The sequence below is a fragment of the Panulirus ornatus genome, chromosome 47, assembly GCF_036320965.1.
Source record: "Panulirus ornatus isolate Po-2019 chromosome 47, ASM3632096v1, whole genome shotgun sequence".
In the NCBI taxonomy this organism is placed as follows: Eukaryota; Metazoa; Arthropoda; class Malacostraca; order Decapoda; family Palinuridae; genus Panulirus; species Panulirus ornatus.
Window position 1 is genome coordinate 6,615,218 of NC_092270.1, and position 21,743 is coordinate 6,636,960.

Below are 21,743 nucleotides of genomic sequence, written 5' to 3' on the forward strand. Positions count from 1 at the left end.
ACACACACACACACAACAGACGGAGTAGACATTATTACTACTACGCTTCCAGCCTTATCACACACACCGTCATTCGTCCGACACCACAGTTCTACAGTTAAACCCTGGAAGAAAACGGATCGTCGTTCTGAATGGCATACCCAGCTGTGGACCATCTGTGATGGACAGTGAAACACACACACACACAGGCCAAGCTGTGGGTGGACGAAGTGCCTCGTGAGACATGACAGAAGCACTGCACAAGTGAGAGTGGCACTAAAGGCACTGTGGAGGAAGTGGCACTGCAGGACAACTGCATGAGGGAGTGAAGAAGTGGCACTAGAGGATCACTGTGTAAGGGAGGGTAGCATTACAGAGGCACTGTAGAAGTATCACTGCAGGAGCACCTTTGAAGTGGCACTCCATGAGCACTAAACAAAAAAAAAAGGGTGGCACTACAAGAGGCAATACAGAAAGTGGCACCAGAGGCACTGACAGACGAGTGGCCCTACAGAGTCACTGTACAAGGAAGTAGCACTACAAATGTTCTCAAAAAAAAAAAAAAGGAACAGCCCAGCAGTGACAATGTATCAGAAAGTGGCAATACAAGAACGGATACAGTAGACAGTGTGACACTAGAAGAACAGCTACAGTAGACAGTGTGACACTACAAGAACAGGTACAGTAGACAGTGTGACACTAAAATAACAGCTACAGTAGACAGCGTGACACTACAAGAACAGGTACAGTAGACAGCGTGGCACTACAAGAACAGGTACAGTAGACAGTGTGACACTACAAGAACAGGTACAGTAGACAGTGTGACACTACAAGAACAGGTACAGTAGACAGCGTGGCACTACAAGAACAGCTACAGTAGACAGCATGGCACTACAAGAACAGGTACAGTAGACAGCATGGCACTACAAGAGTAGGTGCATTAGACAGAGTGGCAATACCGAAGGCAGAGGGGGACAAAGGACAGGAGTGAGTGAGTGAGTGAGTGAGGGAGGGACTGAGTGAGAGGCAGGCAGGCAGGCAGGGAGTGAGGGAGGCAGTAGACCACAACAGAGGTACTCACGTAGTCGTGGAAGGCTTTAGCCTCGCTGGAGTGCTCGCAGGTGTCGCGCCGCTCCGGGGCCGCGCAGTACAGGTCCCAGAACACGCTGTGAGGGAGGGACAAACAGCACATTAATACTGGAGTCTTAACACTGGGTGAGGCTAGCCTTAACACACGGCAGGGGCGGCCCTGGACCAAGACACGGGGAGGGCAGCCTTAACTTAGGTCAAAGAGATAGATCTATCTATCTATCTACCTACCTATCTATCTATCTATCTATCTATCTATCTATCTATCTATATATATATATATATATATATATATATATATATATATATATATATATATATATACACACATAATGTGTGTGTGTGTGTGTGTGTGTGTGCCGTCCCGGCTCCAGTAAAGGGGGGGGGGGGGACCACCACGGTCCACCTGCATGTGTGCCCCCCCCCCCCCCAGTGGGTGGGTGGCACACGTCATCACCAACACAGTTATCACCACTATCACCAGCAGCAGCGATACACAGCCAGGCTTCCGCGTGGCTCCCGCCCGTAATGTGACTCGCGAGTCACTCAACGAGAGACGAGACGGTGTCCTCGTCCGTCGACCCAACCTTCCTTCCTTCCTTCCTTCCTTACTTCATACTAATTGTAATTCACTCATAAAGATTAATTTATGAATAAGTAAAAAAATAATGACTGACAGCCAGAGACAGACAGACAGACACACACACACACACACACACACACACACAGCAATTATGGTTATGTACATGTGTGTACATGATGTGATTATGACACGAAAGTGCACTCGGATCCAAAACTTATTATCGTGTTTCAATTACCCCGTGGACTCATAGGTAAATAAAGTGCGTAAGACAAGGGAGCAAATGGGAACTTCAGTGAAGGGCGCAAATGGGGAGGTGATAACAAGTAGTGGTGATGTGAGGAGATGGAGTGTGTATTTTGAAGGTTTGTTGAATGTGTTTGATGATAGAGTGGCAGATATAGGGTGTTTTGGTCGAGGTGGTGTGCAAAGTGAGAGGGTTAGGGAAAATGATTTGGTAAACAGAGAAGAGGTAGTAAAAGCTTTGCGGAAGATGAAAGCCGGCAAGGCAGCAGGTTTGGATGGTATTGCAGTGGCATTTATTAAAAAAGGGGGTGACTGTATTACTGACTGGTTGGTAAGGTTATTTAATGTATGTATAACTCATTTTGAGGTGCCTGAGGATTGGCGGAATGCGTGCATAGTGCCATTGTACAAAGGCAAAGGGGATGAGAGTGGGTGCTCAAAGTACAGAGGTATAAGTTTGTTGAGTATTCCTGGTAAATTATATGGGAGGGTATTGATTGAGAGGGTGAAGGCATATACAGAGCATCAGATTGGGGAAGAGCAGTGTGGTTTCAGAAGTGGTAGAGGATGTGTGGATCAGGTGTCTGCTTTGAAGAATGTATGTGAGAAATACTTAGAAAAGCAAATGGATTTGTATGCAGCATTTATGGATCTGGAGAAGGCATATGATAGAGTTGATAGAGATGCTCTGTGGAAGGTATTAAGAATATATGGTGTGGGAGGCAAGTTGTTAGAAGCAGTGAAAAGTTTTTATCGAGGATGTAAGGCATGTGTACGTGTAGGAAGAGAGGAAAGTGATTGGTTCTCAGTGAATGTAGGTTTGCGGCAGGGGTGTGTGATGTCTCCATGGTTGTTTAATTTGTTTATGGATGGGGTTGTTAGGGAGGTGAATGCAAGAGTTTTGGAGAGAGGGGCAAGTATGAAGTCTGTTGGGGATGAGAGAGCTTGGGAAGTGAGTCAGTTGTTGTTCGCTGATGATACAGCGCTGGTGGCTGATTCATGTGAGAAACTGCAGAAGCTGGTTACTGAGTTTGGTAAAGTGTGTGAAAGAAGAAAGTTAAGAGTAAATGTGAATAAGAGCAAGGTTATTAGGTACAGTAGGGTTGAGGGTCAAGTCAATTGAGAGGTAAGTTTGAATGGAGAAAAACTGGAGGAAGTAAAGTGTTTTAGATATCTGGGAGTGGATCTGGCAGCGGATGGAACCATGGAAGCGGAAGTGGATCATAGGGTGGGGGAGGGGGCGAAAATCCTGGGAGCCTTGAAGAATGTGTGGAAGTCGAGAACATTATCTCGGAAAGCAAAAATGGGTATGTTTGAAGGAATAGTGGTTCCAACAATGTTGTATGGTTGCGAGGCGTGGGCTATGGATAGAGTTGTGCGCAGGAGGATGGATGTGCTGGAAATGAGATGTTTGAGGACAATGTGTGGTGTGAGGTGGTTTGATCGAGTAAGTAACGTAAGGGTAAGAGAGATGTGTGGAAATAAAAAGAGCGTGGTTGAGAGAGCAGAAGAGGGTGTTTTGAAATGGTTTGGGCACATGGAGAGAATGAGTGAGGAAAGATTGACCAAGAGGATATATGTATCGGAGGTGGAGGGAACGAGGAGAAGTGGGAGACCAAATTGGAGGTGGAAAGATGGAGTGAAAAAGATTTTGTGTGATCGGGGCCTGAACATGCAGGAAGGTGAAAGGAGGGCAAGGAATAGAGTGAATTGGATCGATGTGGTATACCAGGGTTACCGTGCTGTCAGTGGATTGAATCAGGGCATGTGAATCGTCTGGGGTAAACCATGGAAAGCTGTGTAGGTATGTATATTTGCGTGTGTGGACGTATGTATATACATGTGTATGGGGGTGGGTTGGGCCATTTCTTGTTTCCTTGCGCTACCTCGCAAACGCGGGAGACAGCGACAAAGCAATACATATATATATATATATATATATATATATATATATATATATATATATATATATATATATATATATATATATATTCTTTTCTTTCAAACTATTCGCCATTTCCCGCATTAGCGAGGTAGCGTTAAGAACAGAGGACTGGGCCTTTGAGGGAATACCCTCACCTGGCCCAATTCTCTGTTCCTTCTTTTGGAAAATTAAAAAAAAAAGGAGGGGAGGATTTGCAGCCACCCGCTCCCTCCCCTTTTAGTCGCCTTCTACGACACGCAGGGAATACGTGGGAAGTATTCTTTATCCCCTATCCCCAGGGATCTATATATATATATATATATATATATATATATATATATATATATATATATATATATATATATATATATATATATATATATAACTTTGGTATGAAAGCCTTTTATTTCACTGAACAGCATTGAGTACCCCAGCTGGTCTCTCTCTCTCTCTCTCTCTCTCTCTCTCTCTCTCTCTCTCTCTCTCTCTCTCTCTCTCTTTATATATATATATATATATATATATATATATATATATATATATATATATATATATATATATATATATATATATATATACACACATAACTAACATGGAAGACAAGAAGGCCTGACAGAGTTGGGCTCCAGGACGCCCCTCCAACATCCCCCCTCCCGAGCCCAGCCTGGGGCACTCACGCCTCCATCCCCCCCTTCCCTCCCCTCAGGTCTCCCACCCCAGATACTGGGGACCAGGACGGCTGCTGCTGCTGGTGGAGACCTCAACGCTCCCACACGCAACGATCCCACGCTGGCTCACTCACCTCTCTCTCTCTCTCTCTCTCTCTCTCTCTCTCTCTCTCTCTCTCTCTCTCTCTCTCTCTCTCTTCCCCCACTCCCCCTCCCTCCGCCAGGTTGACGAGCCTGGCCCAACCCACTCCTCCCCCCGCACCCCCTCAACCCCCAAGACCCGTCACGTCTCTGGGGTCAGGACCCTGGCGCCCCCAGAGTGACTCGCCATCATCCTGGCTCCACACACCGCGGAAGGATGGGCTTCTGCCGGGGACACAGGGTTAATCCACGGGCCACTCACGACCCGCTGACAACACCTGGTGCACGGCACACCCCGTGTTGTCAAAGCTGAGTGACAACACCTGGTGCACGGCACACCCCGTGTTGTCAAAGCTGAGTGACAACACCTGGTGCACGGCACACCCCGGTTGTCAAAGTTGAGTGGCTGAGTGACAACACCTGGTGCACGGCACACCCCGTGTTGTCAAAGCTAAGTGAAAACACCTGGTGCACAGCACACCCCGTGTTGTCAAAGATGAGTGACAACACATACTGCTGGGTGGGCCCCCCCCCCCTGTCTGTGCCAACAGCTAGTGTGAGACAGCGCCCGAGCTGTCAAGTGAAGCTGTGCCAACAGCTAGCGTTGGTGGCTTCCCGTGGCTTCAGAGCCGCGCCAACACACAGTGTGAGACAAGACACGCGTGATGGCCTCCTCTGTCTGTTACGGGTTTAATTAGGACGGGTCGTCGAAAATGTCCGTCCACCAGTTCTTCGCTTCTGTCTTTCTGTCATAAAACATATTGGAAGACAATATGTCTACTGGTAGTGTGTGTGTGTGTGTGTGTGTGTGTGTGTGTGTGTGTGTGTAAATCAAGGAAGTATTACATTCGTGCTGCCGTCAGATAACATTTTACATTTTCAGCGTCCCCAATCATATACAGGTTAAACAGCCATGGTAACATTACACATTCCTGCTCACTTGACACCACTCACCCTCCTCCCTTCCTACTCGCACGCATGACTTACTACCAATACAGATATATGTACATATATATACTACGGACCTTACGTACGCCAGGTACCCATCACCTGACACCATACGGTATAGGATGATCAGCCGGGACGACTGCTGTGAGCCAACCGGCGCGTCCGTATACCCCGGACCGCGTGAATGCTTTGCGTAACCTCGCGCGCCCTAATGCTTGCGAAATATACAGAGAGAGAGAGAGAGAGAGAGAGAGAAAAGCGACTACTGTCGTAAATATATATCGAGCTGTACGAGCATGGCCGACTTGTCAGAGATGAGGCGCCGTCTCTGATCTTTCCGGCTGTGTGATGGAGTGGTGACAGGCAGTTGCCACATACTCTTTTCCCTTTTCCTTTTCTCTGTTGCCACAACGGAAAATATCACGACCGTTAAGTTGAGGTTCTCCGGAGACGGTGGAATTAGTATGAGATAAATGTGTGGCTGGTTTGAAACTGCCAGCTCCCGTGCGCCTGGCAGACGCCGCATCACAGGGCGCTTCTCAACTCGTGTATTTTCTAATCGAAGTCTTTTAAATTTTTCCCCAAATGAAACACCGTCTCTACGTTATGCAAATACGTCATCCTTAGACGATAATATCCGAAACTTGTACGATATATTTGGAGTTTTTTTCAACATAACACCGAACGCTCTTCAATTGGAAATTATACATTTTCAAAAAAATATTTTTTATTATATAAATATAAATAAATATAATAAAAAAACAAATTTAAGAAATATTTTACTAGCACCGAAAAATAATAACAAGACCACAACAAATCAATAATAATAATAATACCGATAATAATAATAATAATAATAATAATAATAATAATAATAATAATAATAATAAATTTCTTACGAAAGTCAAAATTACAGGAAAGAACTGGCGGCTCAGCCATGACTTCCGTTACCCCTCGTGTGTGTGTGTGTGTGTGTGTGTGTGTGTGTGTGTGTGTGTGTGTGTGTGTGGGTGGGTGGGGCCGCGAGGGGTCAGGGACCCCGTATGGGCGGCGAGGGTGGGCTGGGGCAGTACGGGTGGGACCGTGAGAGGCATGGGTGGGCGGAGAAGCCCCAGTAATGAGCACAATCACACAGTACAGTCGTGACCAACACACACACACACACACAAAACCAGGATCTCTTTCCTCCTGAATTTTTAACAAAATCTCGCCAGGATTTTCAGGGGGATCGGGGTCCTTCTTCGTTTCCAACGTGGACTCTGGAAGTCCATGTACTATACACACGTATATATATATATATATATATATATATATATATATATATATATATATATATATATATATATATATATATATATATTTTCTTTCGTCTGTTTCCTTGCGCTACCTCGCAAACGCGGGAGACAGCGACAAAGTATAAAAAAAAAAAAAAAATATATATATATATATATATATATATATATATATATATATATATATATATATATATATATATATATATAATCATATACATAATAGTACAATACAATATACTATGTTTGTCTACCTTTTTTATAAGGCTTTTCCAAATGTACCGTTGCTATCGTATGCGTTTAAAAAAAAAAAAAAAAAAAAAAAACGTTAGAGGTACCCTGCCTGCGTGTCAGTGTTGGGAGGTCAATGGCCAACAGTGTGATAACAATTTGGCGAAATCTATTGAGAGACAACTGGGGGGGGAAAGGTGTGGGTGTGGGTGTTGGTTCGACCCCACCCAACCCCCCCCCTACCCCACCAGCCAACCTTCCCCTCCGGCAACGGCCACGGTATGTAATTCTCTCTCTCTCTCTCTCTCTCTCTCTCTCTCTCTCTCTCTCTCTCTCTCTCTCTCTCTCTCTCTCTCTCTCTCTCTGGGGTGAACGCTGGCTGGTGTTCTTCGCGCTATCTTGCTGGCTCACACCGGACTGAACAAACCAAAGGGGTTCGCCACAAGTCCCCACACAACTCCATTTTCTTTTTTTTTCTTTTTTTTCGGGGCCACTCAACTCTGTAAACTGTTTTACGGTAAATAGCCACGAGGCCACTCCACTCTGTAAACTGTTTTACGGTAAACAGCCACGGGGCCACTCCACTCTGTAAACTGTTTTACGGTAAACAGTTACGGGGCCACTCTACTCTGTAAACTATTTTACGGTAAACAGCCACGGGGCCACTCCACTCTGTAAACTGTTTTACGGTAAACAGCCACGGGGCCACTCTACTCTGTAAACTATTTTACGGTAAATAGCCACGAGGCCACTCCACTCTGTAAACTGTTTTACGGTAAACAGCCACGGGGCCACTCCACTCTGTAAACTGTTTTACGGTAAACAGTTACGGGGCCACTCTACTCTGTAAACTATTTTACGGTAAACAGCAACGGGGCCACTCCACTCTGTAAACTGTTTTACGGTAAACAGCCACGGGGCCACTCTACTCTGTAAACTATTTTACGGTAAACAGCCAAGGGGCCACTCAACTCTGTAAACTGTTTTACGGTAAACAGCCAAGGGGCCACTCAACTCTGTAAACTGTTTTACGGTAAACAGCCAAGGGGCCACTCTACTCTGTAAACTGTTTTACGGTAAATAGCCACGAGGCCACTCTACTCTGTCAACTGTCTTACGGTAAACAGTCACGGGGCCACTCTACTCTGTAAACTGTTTTACGGTAAACAGCCATACGGCCACTCTGTAAATTGTTTTACGGTAAACAGCCATACGGCCACTCTGTAAATTGTTTTACGGTAAACAGCCATACGGCCACTCTGTAAATTGTTTTACGGTAAACAGCCATACGGCCACTCTGTAAACTGTTTTACGGTAAACAGTTACGGGGACACTCAACTCTGTCAACGGTTTTACGGTCAAGTTAGGGAGGGCAGTCAACCCTGTAAACTGTTACGAAGGCCAGTCAACTCCATTGTTTGCCGGTAAACAGTTAGGGTCCACTCAACCTGTTAACTTTTTACGGTAAACGGTTTACCAAGAAAAAAGCTACACCCATTACCTCCTCACGCCCACATATAAGATTTCATCTCACCAACGCCAGATATCATTTCAGTTTTGAAAAGTATATTTCTAACTATATTCCTATGAGTCCACGGGGAAAATGAAACACGAAAAGTTCCCAAGTGCACTTTCGTGTAATAATCACATCATCAGGGGAGACACAAGAGAGAAATATAACAGTCAGTTGATATACATCGAAGGGACGAAGCTAGGACACCATTTGAAAAGAAAGAACATTCTATGGGTAAATATTCAACGATAATTTCAAGTAAAGTAATAATAAAATGAACTAAATTACGTAGTTTAAAATCTTAAACTGTAAACATCTCTTGCCCGGGTATATACTTGGCGTGACAAGTGTTACTGTCGGCGTTACTTGTTGAAGTAACGAGTTACTACGGATATCATCACTACCAGTAAACCAACTTTTTAAATGAGGGAAATTAAATCAGGGGTAAATCATCAACATCGCAAAATGTATGGAGAAATCCTTCCTGTCTGTCATGATCCATCCTTCTTGCCCTCTTCAGGGAGGCAATACTCTCTCTCTCTCTATCCATCTCCCGTCTCGGTCGCTCAAGTCTCACCAAGCCTGACCCCTTCCACTCGGCACCCCGCGCCGCCACGCCAACCCCCCTCGCCACGCCTCCCGCTAAGGCCCCCCCCCCCTTTCACTGGCTATCCCCCAACCCCCCCCCCCCAGGCTACACCCCCTACACTGACTGACTGACTGCCTCAGGTGGTTCAACCTGACGGGCAGAGCTGTTGTTGGTGTGTGTGTGTGTGTGTGTGTGTGTGTGTGTGCGACCCAGACCAGTTCGCCAACAGCCACCCGACCACCTCTATCAGTCTGAGGTCACCTTATCACAACCATTCCCCCGGCCAACCGGCCTCTATCAGCCAGCTAAACAGCCTAATGGCCAGCTGTAACCACGCAACCAGCCAGTTCACGTCTCCCACCAACATATTCAAGGAATTACCTTCTACGATGCGACAGGCAGTAGTTAAGTCCGACCAATTTCAGACACTAACGACGATTTTGATGTCTGATCCTTGTCGGGTTAGGCTATTTAATAAGTACGTTTCCATCGCAATTTCTTATTTGATATTCTCATCAGCACTATGACTGGCAGACCCACAACCGCAACCTGGTCTGGAGGGGTGCAAGCGCGTTGGAAAGTGCCAAATACGGGTGCCATCTCTCTCTCTCTCTCTCTCGTTTAGAAGATCCACGAGATCCGGCCAATTTATCTTTAACGAGTGAAAGTTGTTATCTTGTTTTGGGATGAGAGTCAGGTTAAAGATTATTCCAAATTTAATGGAAATTTCTTTTACGTGATGGATCAGGGCATGTGCGCGTCCCGTGTCCCGCGCTGACTTTAACTTCCTCCTTCCCTCCCACAACGAAAGTCAAAGAAAAATCTTTTCTGTCGAACACCTTGACATGGTCAGTGGTCTGCTGGCGAGGACAAGACATCCGTAAGGTAGTCTCCGTGTTAAGAGAGACAGTGAGCTAATTTCTGTACGGTGGGAAAAGGCGTCTGAGAGGCATGCAAGCAAATGTTCTTGAGGGGGCAGACAACCCCTACCTCTCTCTCTCTCTCTCTCTCTCTCTCTCTCTCTCTCTCTCTCTCTCTCTCTCTCTCTCTCTACAGTAGCCACTGTCTGACGATACATGTTATAATGGGATGTGCATGACTCGCTAAGGGGCTAATCACCACCACACACCTGGTGCCGGGCCGTTCATATCATGCAGGCTGAGGCTGACAGTTAATAGAAGAAGGGTCAAGACTGGCTGACTGAGACACACTCTCTTTTTAACTGTCAGCCACAGTCAGCCAGAAAGCAAGCTGGTGCCGGGAACGTTCCCACCCACCCACCCACCCCCAGCTGACGACTCATTCCTCCCCGTCTCCGCCGCCTCGACACATCAGCCACTCTGTTTTCCCGCTTCTACTTCCTCAAGATCTCTCTCTCTCTCTCTCTCTCTCTCTCTCTCTCTCTCTCTCTCTCTCTCTCTCCCCCCCCCCTTGGAGCGTCGTGGGAGCGCTTCAGCCGGCCGGCCAACTCCCCCCTCCACCACCACCACCCCACCCGCTGCTTCCTCATCAGGTTTCGTCCCGCGACGCCTGCATGACCAACGCCTGAATATGAGTCCAGGATAGAACATGAATCTAAATGGCGTTCAAAGAGGCGCCCGAGTGACCACTTGAGGCACCCACACACGCACACCTCACCTCACCCACCCACAGAGGCACCTTCGCACCCACCCACCCACACCTTACGGGCCTGTAATGCCATACGCATACGCACACACTGTATACCTACTACACACACGCGCGCACCCTACGCATCCTCACACACACACACACACACACACACACACACACCTTACGGGCCTGTAATGTCATACACATACGCACACTGTATACCTACTACACACACACACACACACACACACACACACACACACACACACACACACACACTTTACGCATCCTCCCACATACGCTCCCTCAAGGGAACAACGGCACGCGCAGCTTACGCACTCAAAACACGCACTTGAAGCACCCTCCCTTTACATACCTTGCTTTCTTATACACACAACTGAGGAAGGAAAACTGGGTCGACAACCAACTGCACCTGGAGCACTTTCTCCTTCTCATAATGAGACACCGAGAGAGAGAGAGAGAGAGAGAGAGAGAGAGAGAGAGAGAGAGAGAGAGAGAGAGAGAGAGAGAGAGAGAGAGAGAGAGAGAGAATGTGAAACTTGACTCTTAAGTTGGCGGTTTCATCTGGCACCAGTGAAAGGGGAGGAGAGAGGGGTTAATATCGGAACTTGACAAATACATTTCCTGATATACACAACTGCAGGAGGAAGAGTGAAACATGACCGACTCGTTTCCTAAATATTTCCCCCAAGATAACACCGATCCTTGGCCCCGTGTTTCCCATTATTTCACACACACACACACACACACACACATATATATATATATATATATATATATATATATATATATATATATATATATATATATATATATAGCCAAGATCTCTCAGTGGCCATGGGTGGAAAAGATGATTATACGCCAGCCTCCCGGTGACTGGTTGCCGGCCTACCAGGCTGGACCAATCAGAAGCGGTGGCCACATCAATATACAGATGGCGCCCTTATCGCGTGGCGGAGGAGTGATTCTCCAACCCCGTCACCAAGATAAGACTTGCAGGGGGGGAAGGGACAGACTTGCGGGGGAGGGACAGCAGCTGTCAGCGGTATACGGCCTCGCAGCTGCTGACGTGAGAATATAAACGACACAGCGACAAACTGCAGATGTAAACGACGAACCAGCGCGGTTATAAAATTGCGGCGTGACATCTGCAGGAGTGTGGCAGACACGATATCTAAAATGTATATTAGTATATATAAGTAATCATTATAACGATAGGCACGTCACTTACAGAACAATATATAAAAAAATAACGAAAGAACAAGTGATTCAGTCATGTAATCGAAAGTACTACATACACGATATGGCACACGGGGGTTATCCTTATCCTCAGTGGTACCAGGATCCAACCCTGTTTTCCTCCAGTGGTATCGCGCTCACTAACTCCCGTTATGTTCAGTGTTATCAGGATCCAATTCCGTTTTATTCAGTGGCAGCGGGCTCCCACACTCCATTATCTTTAGTGTTACCAGACTCCCACATACTACGTTATCTTTAACAGGACCAAATTCCTACATTCCGATGCTCTGAGTGGTACCAAGCACCCATTACCACACCTCCAATAGTACCAGGCTCCAAGGCCACACCTTCTGTGGTAATAAACATAGAAACCACACCTTCAGTGTTACCAGGCTCCACACCCACACTTTCAGTGTTACCAGGCTCCACACTCACACCTTCAGTGTTACCAGGCTCCCATGCCACACCTTCAATGGTACCAGGCTCCCATGCCACACCTTCAATGGTACCAGGCTCCCATGCCACACCTTCAATGGTATCAGGCTCCCATGCCACAAATTCAGTGGTACAGGCTACCAAGCCACACCTTCCAGTGGTGCCAGACTCCACACCTTCAGTGGCACCGATCCCCTACTCCCACGGTGCATTACGTACAGTCACACGAGGCTCAGTGTTGGGAGCGAAAAAAAACAAAAAAACACGACCAACAACCCCTCGAAAATCCGACTCACAAAACTAGCGTTTCCAGCGCATGGCGCACGTTTTTACTGGCGACCAATTACGGAAATTATTATTTCCAAGTGGGTTTCTGTAGGTGGGGCGAGCATTACTGACGACTGACCCCAACAAAATGCTGGAATATGAGTCTTAATGTTTAACAGAGGGACGTGACTTGACGCTTAACATCCTTATACGTTAAACGTAGGCTGAAGTATTAAATAAATGTCAACAAAATGAATCATTTAGCGTGTGACATCACTACACAATCCAATGGGATCTGATGACGTCACAAGGCAATGAACTGGTATGACTGGAGTTATCTGCTGCGTGTGTGTATGTGTGTGACGTCACCAGACAATCACATGGCGTCCGATGACGTCACTGGACAATCAGCTGGTGTGCGTGTGCTGACGTCACCACGGGTCGTCCCCATACGGGTACTACTTGCACGAACGTAACGCAGCCGTCACAACAACGAGAGACAGGTTAATTAAAAGCTGTGACGAGGGGCACTCCACGTAACACCGGCTGGTGACAGTTACGTCACGAGTGTGGGAAGGGCCATTCAAGACGCGAGCGTGACTGGTGCATGGCCAGTGACGTCACGGGAGGCCACTGCCCGACCCAAAGTAGCTGAGGGTCGACAAGTTCCCCCTGCGTCCGTCGTGATCCAGTTTACGCCACGTATATCCTCATGATCGCCTACCCCACTCCCCACAATCTGTCCCAGGTTAGGACCAGAGGTCACGAAAGGGGGTGGTCAGGTCACAAACTCTCTCTCTCTCTCTCTCTCTCTCTCTCTCTCTCTCTCTCTCTCTCTCTCTCTCTCTCTCTCTCTCTCATCTCTATCTGGTCAGGTCAAACTCTCTCTCTCTCTCTCTCTCTCTCTCTCTCTCTCTCTCTCTCTCTCTCTCTCTCTCTCTCTCTCTCTCTATCTATCTATCTATCTATCTAGCTATCACACACACACACACCAATACCACTATCAGTATTTACAATACAAAGCCCCTCAAAGGACCCTGGCTAACCATCGTGGACACGCCCTACACTCAGGAGCAGGGAAAGGACGGTCTCCTCTGGACCGAACGCCGAGGCCACGCTATACTGTGTGGCCTCCGCTGTGTCGACCTGCCCACGACACGGGTGTTATACCAAAGCGCTTACGACCGTCACCACAACACAGTGTTGTCAGCCCCCCGGCAACACCTGGGGCCGGGGTGGAGTGTCTCCCGCACAACTATGATCCCTCCATCACATTAACCCAGCCAGGGCCACGCGCTGGGTTAACTTCTATTACGCTGCTCTGTTGTCTGTTGGCCAGGTTAGGTTCTGTGTCCTGGGTCAAGACGCGCGCGCGCGAACACACACACATATACACACACCACACAAACACACACACACATACACACCACACACACACACACACACACCACACATTCACATACACACACACACACACACGCATATGCACACACCACACAAGGAGCGCGCGCGTGAACACACACACACACACACACACACACACACACACACACACACATATACACACACCACACAAGGAGCGCGCGCGTGAACACACACACACACACACACACACACACACACACACACACACACACACACACCACACAAACATATACACACACACACACACACACACACACACACACACACATACACACGCCACACAAACATACACACACACACACACACAGTTCTCGTGGTCATATTTCTAGAAGAGGGAAACAGTGTGGGGTGGGGTGGAGTGGGGTGGGGTAAGTGGGTCAAGTTACCAGGTCAGACAGCTCGGGATTCGATCCTGTGTCTTGAGTATGGTGAGGTAGAATCTCTCCTAGATGTGACCTGGGCTGGTCCACACAGGTCGGACGTGACCCGGTCAACAACGGTCCAGCGTGACCCCCGGGATGATGACGTGATCGCTCCACGTCTAACGTGACCTAGTATGACCTGCTCTGCTACACTCCGGCGGGAAAGGCCTGACCCCCAGCCAAGCAAGGCGTGTCCCCTGTGACCTCGCTTCTGGTCACACCGTACCTGCTCATCTACGGACGACCTGTCTCGTGACCTGAACCAGCTTGCTTCCCTACGTTTCATTTCATCTGACCTGAATCTAAAAAAAGTCATTTCTGACCAGGTCTGACCTACTCTCCTCGGAACCAACCTGACCTCAATCGAAAATCGTGTAGATGTCACAGCCATTTGAGCGTTCTTATTTTGTCCCGAGCCTCTCTCTCTCTCTCTCTCTCTCTCTCTCTCTCTCTCTCTCTCTCTCTCTCTCTCTCTCTCTCTCTCTCTCTCTCAGGGACACACCGTCAGCATCCATCCACCTGCCTTTTAACTCCTCTCCCCTCCGGGGGGGGGGGGGGGGGGGGGGCAGTTGAGCGGGTCCCGGTGGTAAGTCTTTAATACATTTTAATGTATAAGAGAATTATTGGGTAATGGCCAACTAAAATAGACGAACCTATATGGAGGGCGAAGCCAAATCCCAACGCTCGGGACATGATTGGATTCCACACATTTTTCACATCAGGGTACGCACACACACATACACATACACACACACACACACTTTCCAACTGTGAGTACGTAACATTGTATTTAACCCTCTGCAATTCTCTAGTCCATAAAACGACTCAAATGTTTCGTATATTTCAGTACACATGGCCTTGTGCAGTATTTCTCATCTTTCTCTTTGTGAGGAGCTAACATAATCGCAAGATTGTGATGTCGAGGTAACGTCACAGCTGTGACGTCAAGGTAACGTCATAGCTGTGACGTCAAAGGTAAACATTACGCGCGGTGTACGCCGTCCGGGAGACGCTGAGGACCGGGTCCATCACCACCGGGTCGATAAGGGCGGGTGGCTCCACAGATAACCATAGGGGAAAACGTCCTTAGTGGCGAGTGTGAGACCGAGGCATCCTCACTGATACCCAACATCGGCTGTTGCACTGGGGGGGGGGGGGGGGGGGGGGGTAGCCTTCCCACACTACCAGATCACGTGGGCAAGGTCATGCCAACCTGACCTGCAACAGCATACCTGCCTGCCTGCCCCCACCAGCACGACCCGGCGGCCCCCTAGTGTGTGTCGTCCCCTTCACCCAAGCTGTTGGGCGTGACCCCCCCCAGCCACGGACGGCCGTGCCCCCAGCGTCACCAACCACCTCTGGTGGGGTCATAGCTCATGTGGTGGTATCCATCGTGGACCTTCCTTAACATTCTCCCCCGCGCGGCCTCTGGTGTAGCTGGGGGCAGCGCGGCGATGAACAGTCCCGCCTCCCTGCATGTGTCCAGTGCTTTCACGCGCCCGATGCCACGCACTCGAGGAGCATAACTATACAGTCGTCTTCCAGGCTTGTCCCGCCAAGAGGGAGGAACTGGGCACCGCGCCTTGCACTGCGCTCCGTTACGGAAACCGTGATGGTTATAACTCCCCCTCCCCTTTCTCGTCAGCGTCCCCGCGACTACCTACACCCTCAAGTGACTTCAGCTGTTGCCATTTTGGCTCGGATTCTTCACGGCAGCAAAATGCGAGGTCTCGCCGTCAGACCCCCAACACACACCTTCTACATGCCGCTTCGTCCGCCCAGATGGACGGCGTTAGCGCACACACACACACCATACATCTATGGGCTCAGGATGAAATCGGCGACCGTCACCCGTGTGATGGAGGAGCCTCAGCGGGCCTCTGTTAACCGTGTGGCGTCACAGCTCACGGGACGACGACACGGAAGCCACAAGAACAACACACCGTCCGCTGACGGGTGCACGACACCGACAATTCTTTACAGGTCCGTAAAATCGCGCGTGCCATCTTCTCGGAGGAGACACCAGCTGCTGTGTTGTGTCGGCTGAAGGTCACGTTAGAAGACATTATTACCCCGAAGTGAACAGTGCGACTGGCGTGCGTATTAACTACCCAGCAACAATGTCCTCGGAACTGCCTCACCATTGACAATCATATGTCCACAGGTTTATGTCTAAGTATTCTCAAAGCGTCTCCTGCCGACCTCATGTCGTTATTAACACTAGCATCATCGGGTATGGGTCAACGTGGCCGGGAGACCACAGTAACGTGAGATATAACAAAGAGGATCGGCAGGAGGTGTGAGCACAGTTCCTCTACAAGACGACACAATGGAAACTGACTCAAATCATAACAGAGCGCTGTCATCTGCTCCTTAAACACGTTCCAATGCCAGCCTTCCCAGTTTTCCCAGTTATTCCCACACCAGGCATTTCATGCGCTACCTGAACACAATTTGTAAACTACTTTATGAGCCACTGTGTTCTCCAGTACCTCCACCACTTCATCGTAAGGCTCACCCAAATGTGAATGGCAATGAGATTTTCCTGCCATGATAACTTGCTGTCCTGGGTTATGTAGTTTATCAATTCCGTAAAAGGGGCTCAGTGTGAGTGATTCCCGTTTGGCATATAATGTGGGATCAATATACTTCCCTAGTGGAGTGAGGCGATGTGAGCCAGGGTCAAACACTCGGGTATGATGCCCGAGTCCAGCCAGACCTTACCTTTCTCCTCCCCCACAACATTCCCAGCTCTCGAGCCACAAGTGTTGTGCATCTCTTTATGAAGACGTAGTTCAGAGAGTCTGGTCCTGACGTGTGGTCGGTTCACCAATACGACGACCGACAGTCAACCACACTATCATGTTATCACCACCATGCGGCCTGCGTGGTGTGTAACACCTCATCTGTGTACCATCGCGCGAATGGCTGCCTCCCAGCCATGTAAACCTCTATTCGTCTATTGATCTATTAACCCCTCAACCACGGCATGTAATGCGAGTCCTACCTTCCCCGTGTGATGCCACCCACACCATGGTAAGTCACACCGTTACAACTCTCCCGTTATCTGTCGCGTAACATCCATGACTGCCTGCCTCTCCTCCACCCATTCCCCTCCCAACTCCATGCATCATGGCCTGCTCCTCCTCCTCCTCCTCCATCTCTTCGTCAACCACAGCCTCCAACCTTCCCCCAACCAACCGTTGCAGCCACGGCAACACCCACCCACCTCCTCCGCCACTCCCTGACCTGCCTTGACCACAGGAGTACGTACTGACAGGCCTCGCTAAAGTCGCCACGTCCTGGAATGCGCGAGTCACAACGTCCGAGAATCCCAGGCCTGCCTGCCACCACCATCGCCAGCCAGCCACACACAACACATCACCACACCCGAGGAGGATGCCTGCCTACCTCTCTACCCTGCCGCTACCACCTCCTCCTCCTCCTCCTCCCCCAATATGCTGCTGTACACACACTCGCTCTGGTCCATCTTGTAATGCAACAGAATCTAATGGTCATTTGGCGCTTTCTAGAAACAAAATATCTCACATATCTAAAACTATTTCTGTAAATTTGTACGTCTATTTCCTACTTAAAGTAAGAAATCTACGAAGAAGAGACTTGGTGAATTCAATATATAATTAATGACCTTCAATTTCAGATAGTGTTTTGCAGATATTTTTTTTGTCTTAATATACAAAACCCTTGTTTATGATACGCTATTCTGCCACACACGAGGTCGGCCATGTTGTGAACACGATCTGGATCTTCCTTAACAATAAGGTCAAAGGTCGGATCAACTATGTCTCCCTTAACTCCCAGGTCAAAGGTCAGGTCAGCTGTCTCCCTTAACTACCAGATCAAAGGTCGGGTCTCCTGGGGTCTCCCTTAAGTACTAGGTCAAAGGTCGGGTCAACTATGTCTCCCTTAACTCCCAGGTCAAAGGTCAGGTCAGCTAAGCCTCCCTTAACTACCAGGTCAAAGGTCGGGTCTGCTGGGCTCTCTCTTAACTACCAGGTCAAAAGCTGGGTTAGCTAGGCCTCCCTTAACTACCAGGTCAAAGGTCGGGTCACATAGGTCTCCCATAACAACACACCAGAGGCGTGCGTGTGTCTCCCCTGCCTCCAGGACCAGGTCACGCCCCAGTAAGACCTGTCAGCAGTTCACCCCACCCACCCCCGGGCAGTTCCTTACTTTACCAGTGGGTCAACTACCACTAACAATGGCCTTGAAATACACCACTGTCAATTCTGTAGTTATCAAATCGTTTTCACACACCTAATTCATACATCGAGGGCCACTGTGACTCACGGCCTGCGTTGGCCACTGGCTTCTGTGGCCCACGGCGGTCAAATGACTCATGTGGCCCACTGTGACTCGCGTGGATCACTCTGGCCACCTGACTCATGACTACGTCACGTCCAAACGGCTCACGACTCACGTCCGGCCAGTGAGTGAGTGAGTGAGTGAGTGGAGTCGCGACTCACCGTTCAGCTGGCCCCAGGTCAACGATGGCTCAGCCAGTCCACGCGGCGACTCACGGGTCAGTCACAGTCAGTCAGTCAGCTGGGAGAAAAGGGGGGAGGGGGGGGAGTTAGGGGTTAGGGAGGGAGAGAGAGGTTCAGTGTTGGGGGGTGAGGGAGGGAGGGGGGGGGGGGGTCACAAGGATAAAACTCCCATGCATTATTTACCCAAATCAATATATGCTCCAGCCACCCGCCCGCTTCCCCAAGCCTTTACTGTGGGGGGGGGGGGGTGCCTGCTTACTGTGGGGGGTGGTGGTGACTGCTTACTGTGGGGGGTGGTGACTGCTTACTGTGGGGGATGGTGACTGCTTACTGTGGTGGGTGGTGACTGCTTACTGTGGGGGGTGACTGCTTACTGTGGGGGGTGGTGCCTGCTTACTGTGGGGGGTGGTGCCTGCTTACTGTGGGGGGGTGGTGCCTGCTTACTGTGGGGGGGTGGTGACTGCTTACTGTGGGGGGTGGTGACTGCTTACTGTGGGAGGGGGGTGCCTGCTTACTGTGGGGGTGACTGCTTACTGTGGGGGGGTGGTGCCTGCTTACTGTGGTGGGTGGTGACTGCTTACTGTGGGGGGTGACTGCTTACTGTGGGGGGTGGTGCCTACTTACTGTGGGGGGTGGTGGTGCCTGCTTACTGTGGGGGTGGTGCCTGCTTACTGTGGGGGGTGGTGCCTGCTTACTGTGGGGTGGTGGTGCCTGCTTACTGTGGGGGGGTGACTGCTTACTGTGGGGGGTGGTGCCTGCTTACTGTGGGGTGGTGGTGCCTGCTTACTGTGGGGGGGTGGTGCCTGCTTACTGTGGGGGGGTGGTGCCTGCTTACTGTGGGGTGGTGGTGCCTGCTTACTGTGGGGGGTGACTGCTTACTGTGGGGGGTGGTGCCTGCTTACTGTGGGGTGGTGGTGCCTGCTTACTGTGGGGGGGTGACTGCTTACTGTGGGGGGGTGCCTGCTTACTGTGGGGGGTGGTGCCTGCTTACTGTGGGGGGGTGCCTGCTTACTGTGGGGGGTGGTGCCTGCTTACTGTGGGGGGGTGGTGCCTGCTTACTGTGGGAGGGCACCTGTTTACTATGAGGGGTGCCTTCTTACTGTGGGGGTGCCTGCTTACTGTGGGGGGGGGGATGCTCTCCCATTGTGGGTGGTGCCCACTCACTGTGGGGGATTGCCAGCTTTCTTGGGATGTTACCTGGCAACCCCCCACCTCACAGTATAAGAGTAACCCGAGTTGAGGGAGAATTTCCTGTGTGGGGGTTACTACTGGCTGGCCAGCCATTGCTTCCATGTACACGACCCGGGAGTCTTCATGGCTTCTGTTCTGTGCTCAACCCAACCACATCACGTATATATATATATATATATATATATATATATATATATATATATATATATATATATATATATATATATATATATATATATGGGGATAGGGGAGAAAGAATACTTCCCACGTATTCCCTGCGTGTCGTAGAAGGCGACTAAAAGGGGAGGGAGCGGGGGGCTGGAAATCCTCCCCTCTCGTTTTTTTTTTTTTTTTTAATTTCCCAAAAGAGGGAACAGAGAAAGGGGCCAGGTGAGGATATTCCCTCAAAGGCCCAGTCCTCTGTTCTTAACGCTACCTTGCTAACGCGGGAAATGGCGAATAGTTTGAAAGAAAAAAAAAAAAAAAAAATATATATATATATATATATATATATATATATATATATATATATATATATATATATATACACACACACACATATATATATATATATATATCTATATATATATATATATATATATATATATATATATATATATATATATATATATATATATATATATATATATATAAAGTCACTTCAGCGAGGCTCTCTTGGCGGGAGTAAAACCTGGTTGAAGTGCATGTCACTCCTAAGGGCGTCCACACTACTCCGCTACTGGAAGTAACCAAAGCCAGAGGCTGCTGAAGCCCGACGTCACACTTCCTTCATCTACGTCATTTCTTTCACTTCCATCACTGGCTCTCAAGTAATTGGAAGAATGATGTCCATCCCGCCACATTTCTTTCAGTGTTACATGCAATTTCCATCACTTCTTTCACCTATATTCCTCCCCCGTGTCCTAGTCCTCAACACCCACCCTCTCCTGCTCTGAAAACTCTCTCTCTCTCTCTCTCTCTCTCTCTCTCTCTCTCTCTCTCTCTCTCTCTCTCTCTCTCTCTCTCTCGTCTGGGCTGCTGCTGCGGTCTGCGGCCGCACGTGCCCGCCCGCGCCTGCCGCACGTGGCAACAGCAGCAGCAGCTGTAGCAAGATGAGGACGGAGGACGTACACACACACACACATACACACATACAAGGTCATTACTCCCACGACTGCTCCTGCAGGTCATTACTCCCACGACTCTTCCTGCAGGTCATTACTCCCACGACTCTTCCTGCAGGTCATTACTCCCACGACTCTTCCTGCAGGTCATTACTCCCACGACTCTTCCTGCAGGTCATTACTCCCACGACTCTTCCTGCAGGTCATTACTCCCACGACTACTCCTGCAGGTCATTACTCCCACGACTGTTCCTGCAGGTCATTACTCCCACGACTGTTCCTGCAGGTCATTACTCCCAC

The 21,743-nt window shown here is 49.0% G+C and overlaps 1 protein-coding gene across 20 annotated transcripts in view; it reads right to left on the reverse strand.

Annotated features, from left to right (window-relative positions):
- Ssdp (Sequence-specific single-stranded DNA-binding protein) overlaps nucleotides 1-21,743 on the reverse strand; it is a 326,860-nt gene that overhangs the window by 247,196 nt on the left and 57,921 nt on the right. For all 20 annotated transcript variants that reach the window (XR_011716166.1, XR_011716165.1, XR_011716159.1 and 17 more), the window contains exon 4: nucleotides 1,061-1,145. Coding sequence is in view for 8 of the 20 variants with exons in the window: in XM_071689595.1 (XP_071545696.1) it covers nucleotides 1,061-1,145 (85 nt within the window). In the remaining 12 variants the exon portion in view is untranslated. The remainder of the gene's footprint in view (nucleotides 1-1,060; nucleotides 1,146-21,743) is intronic.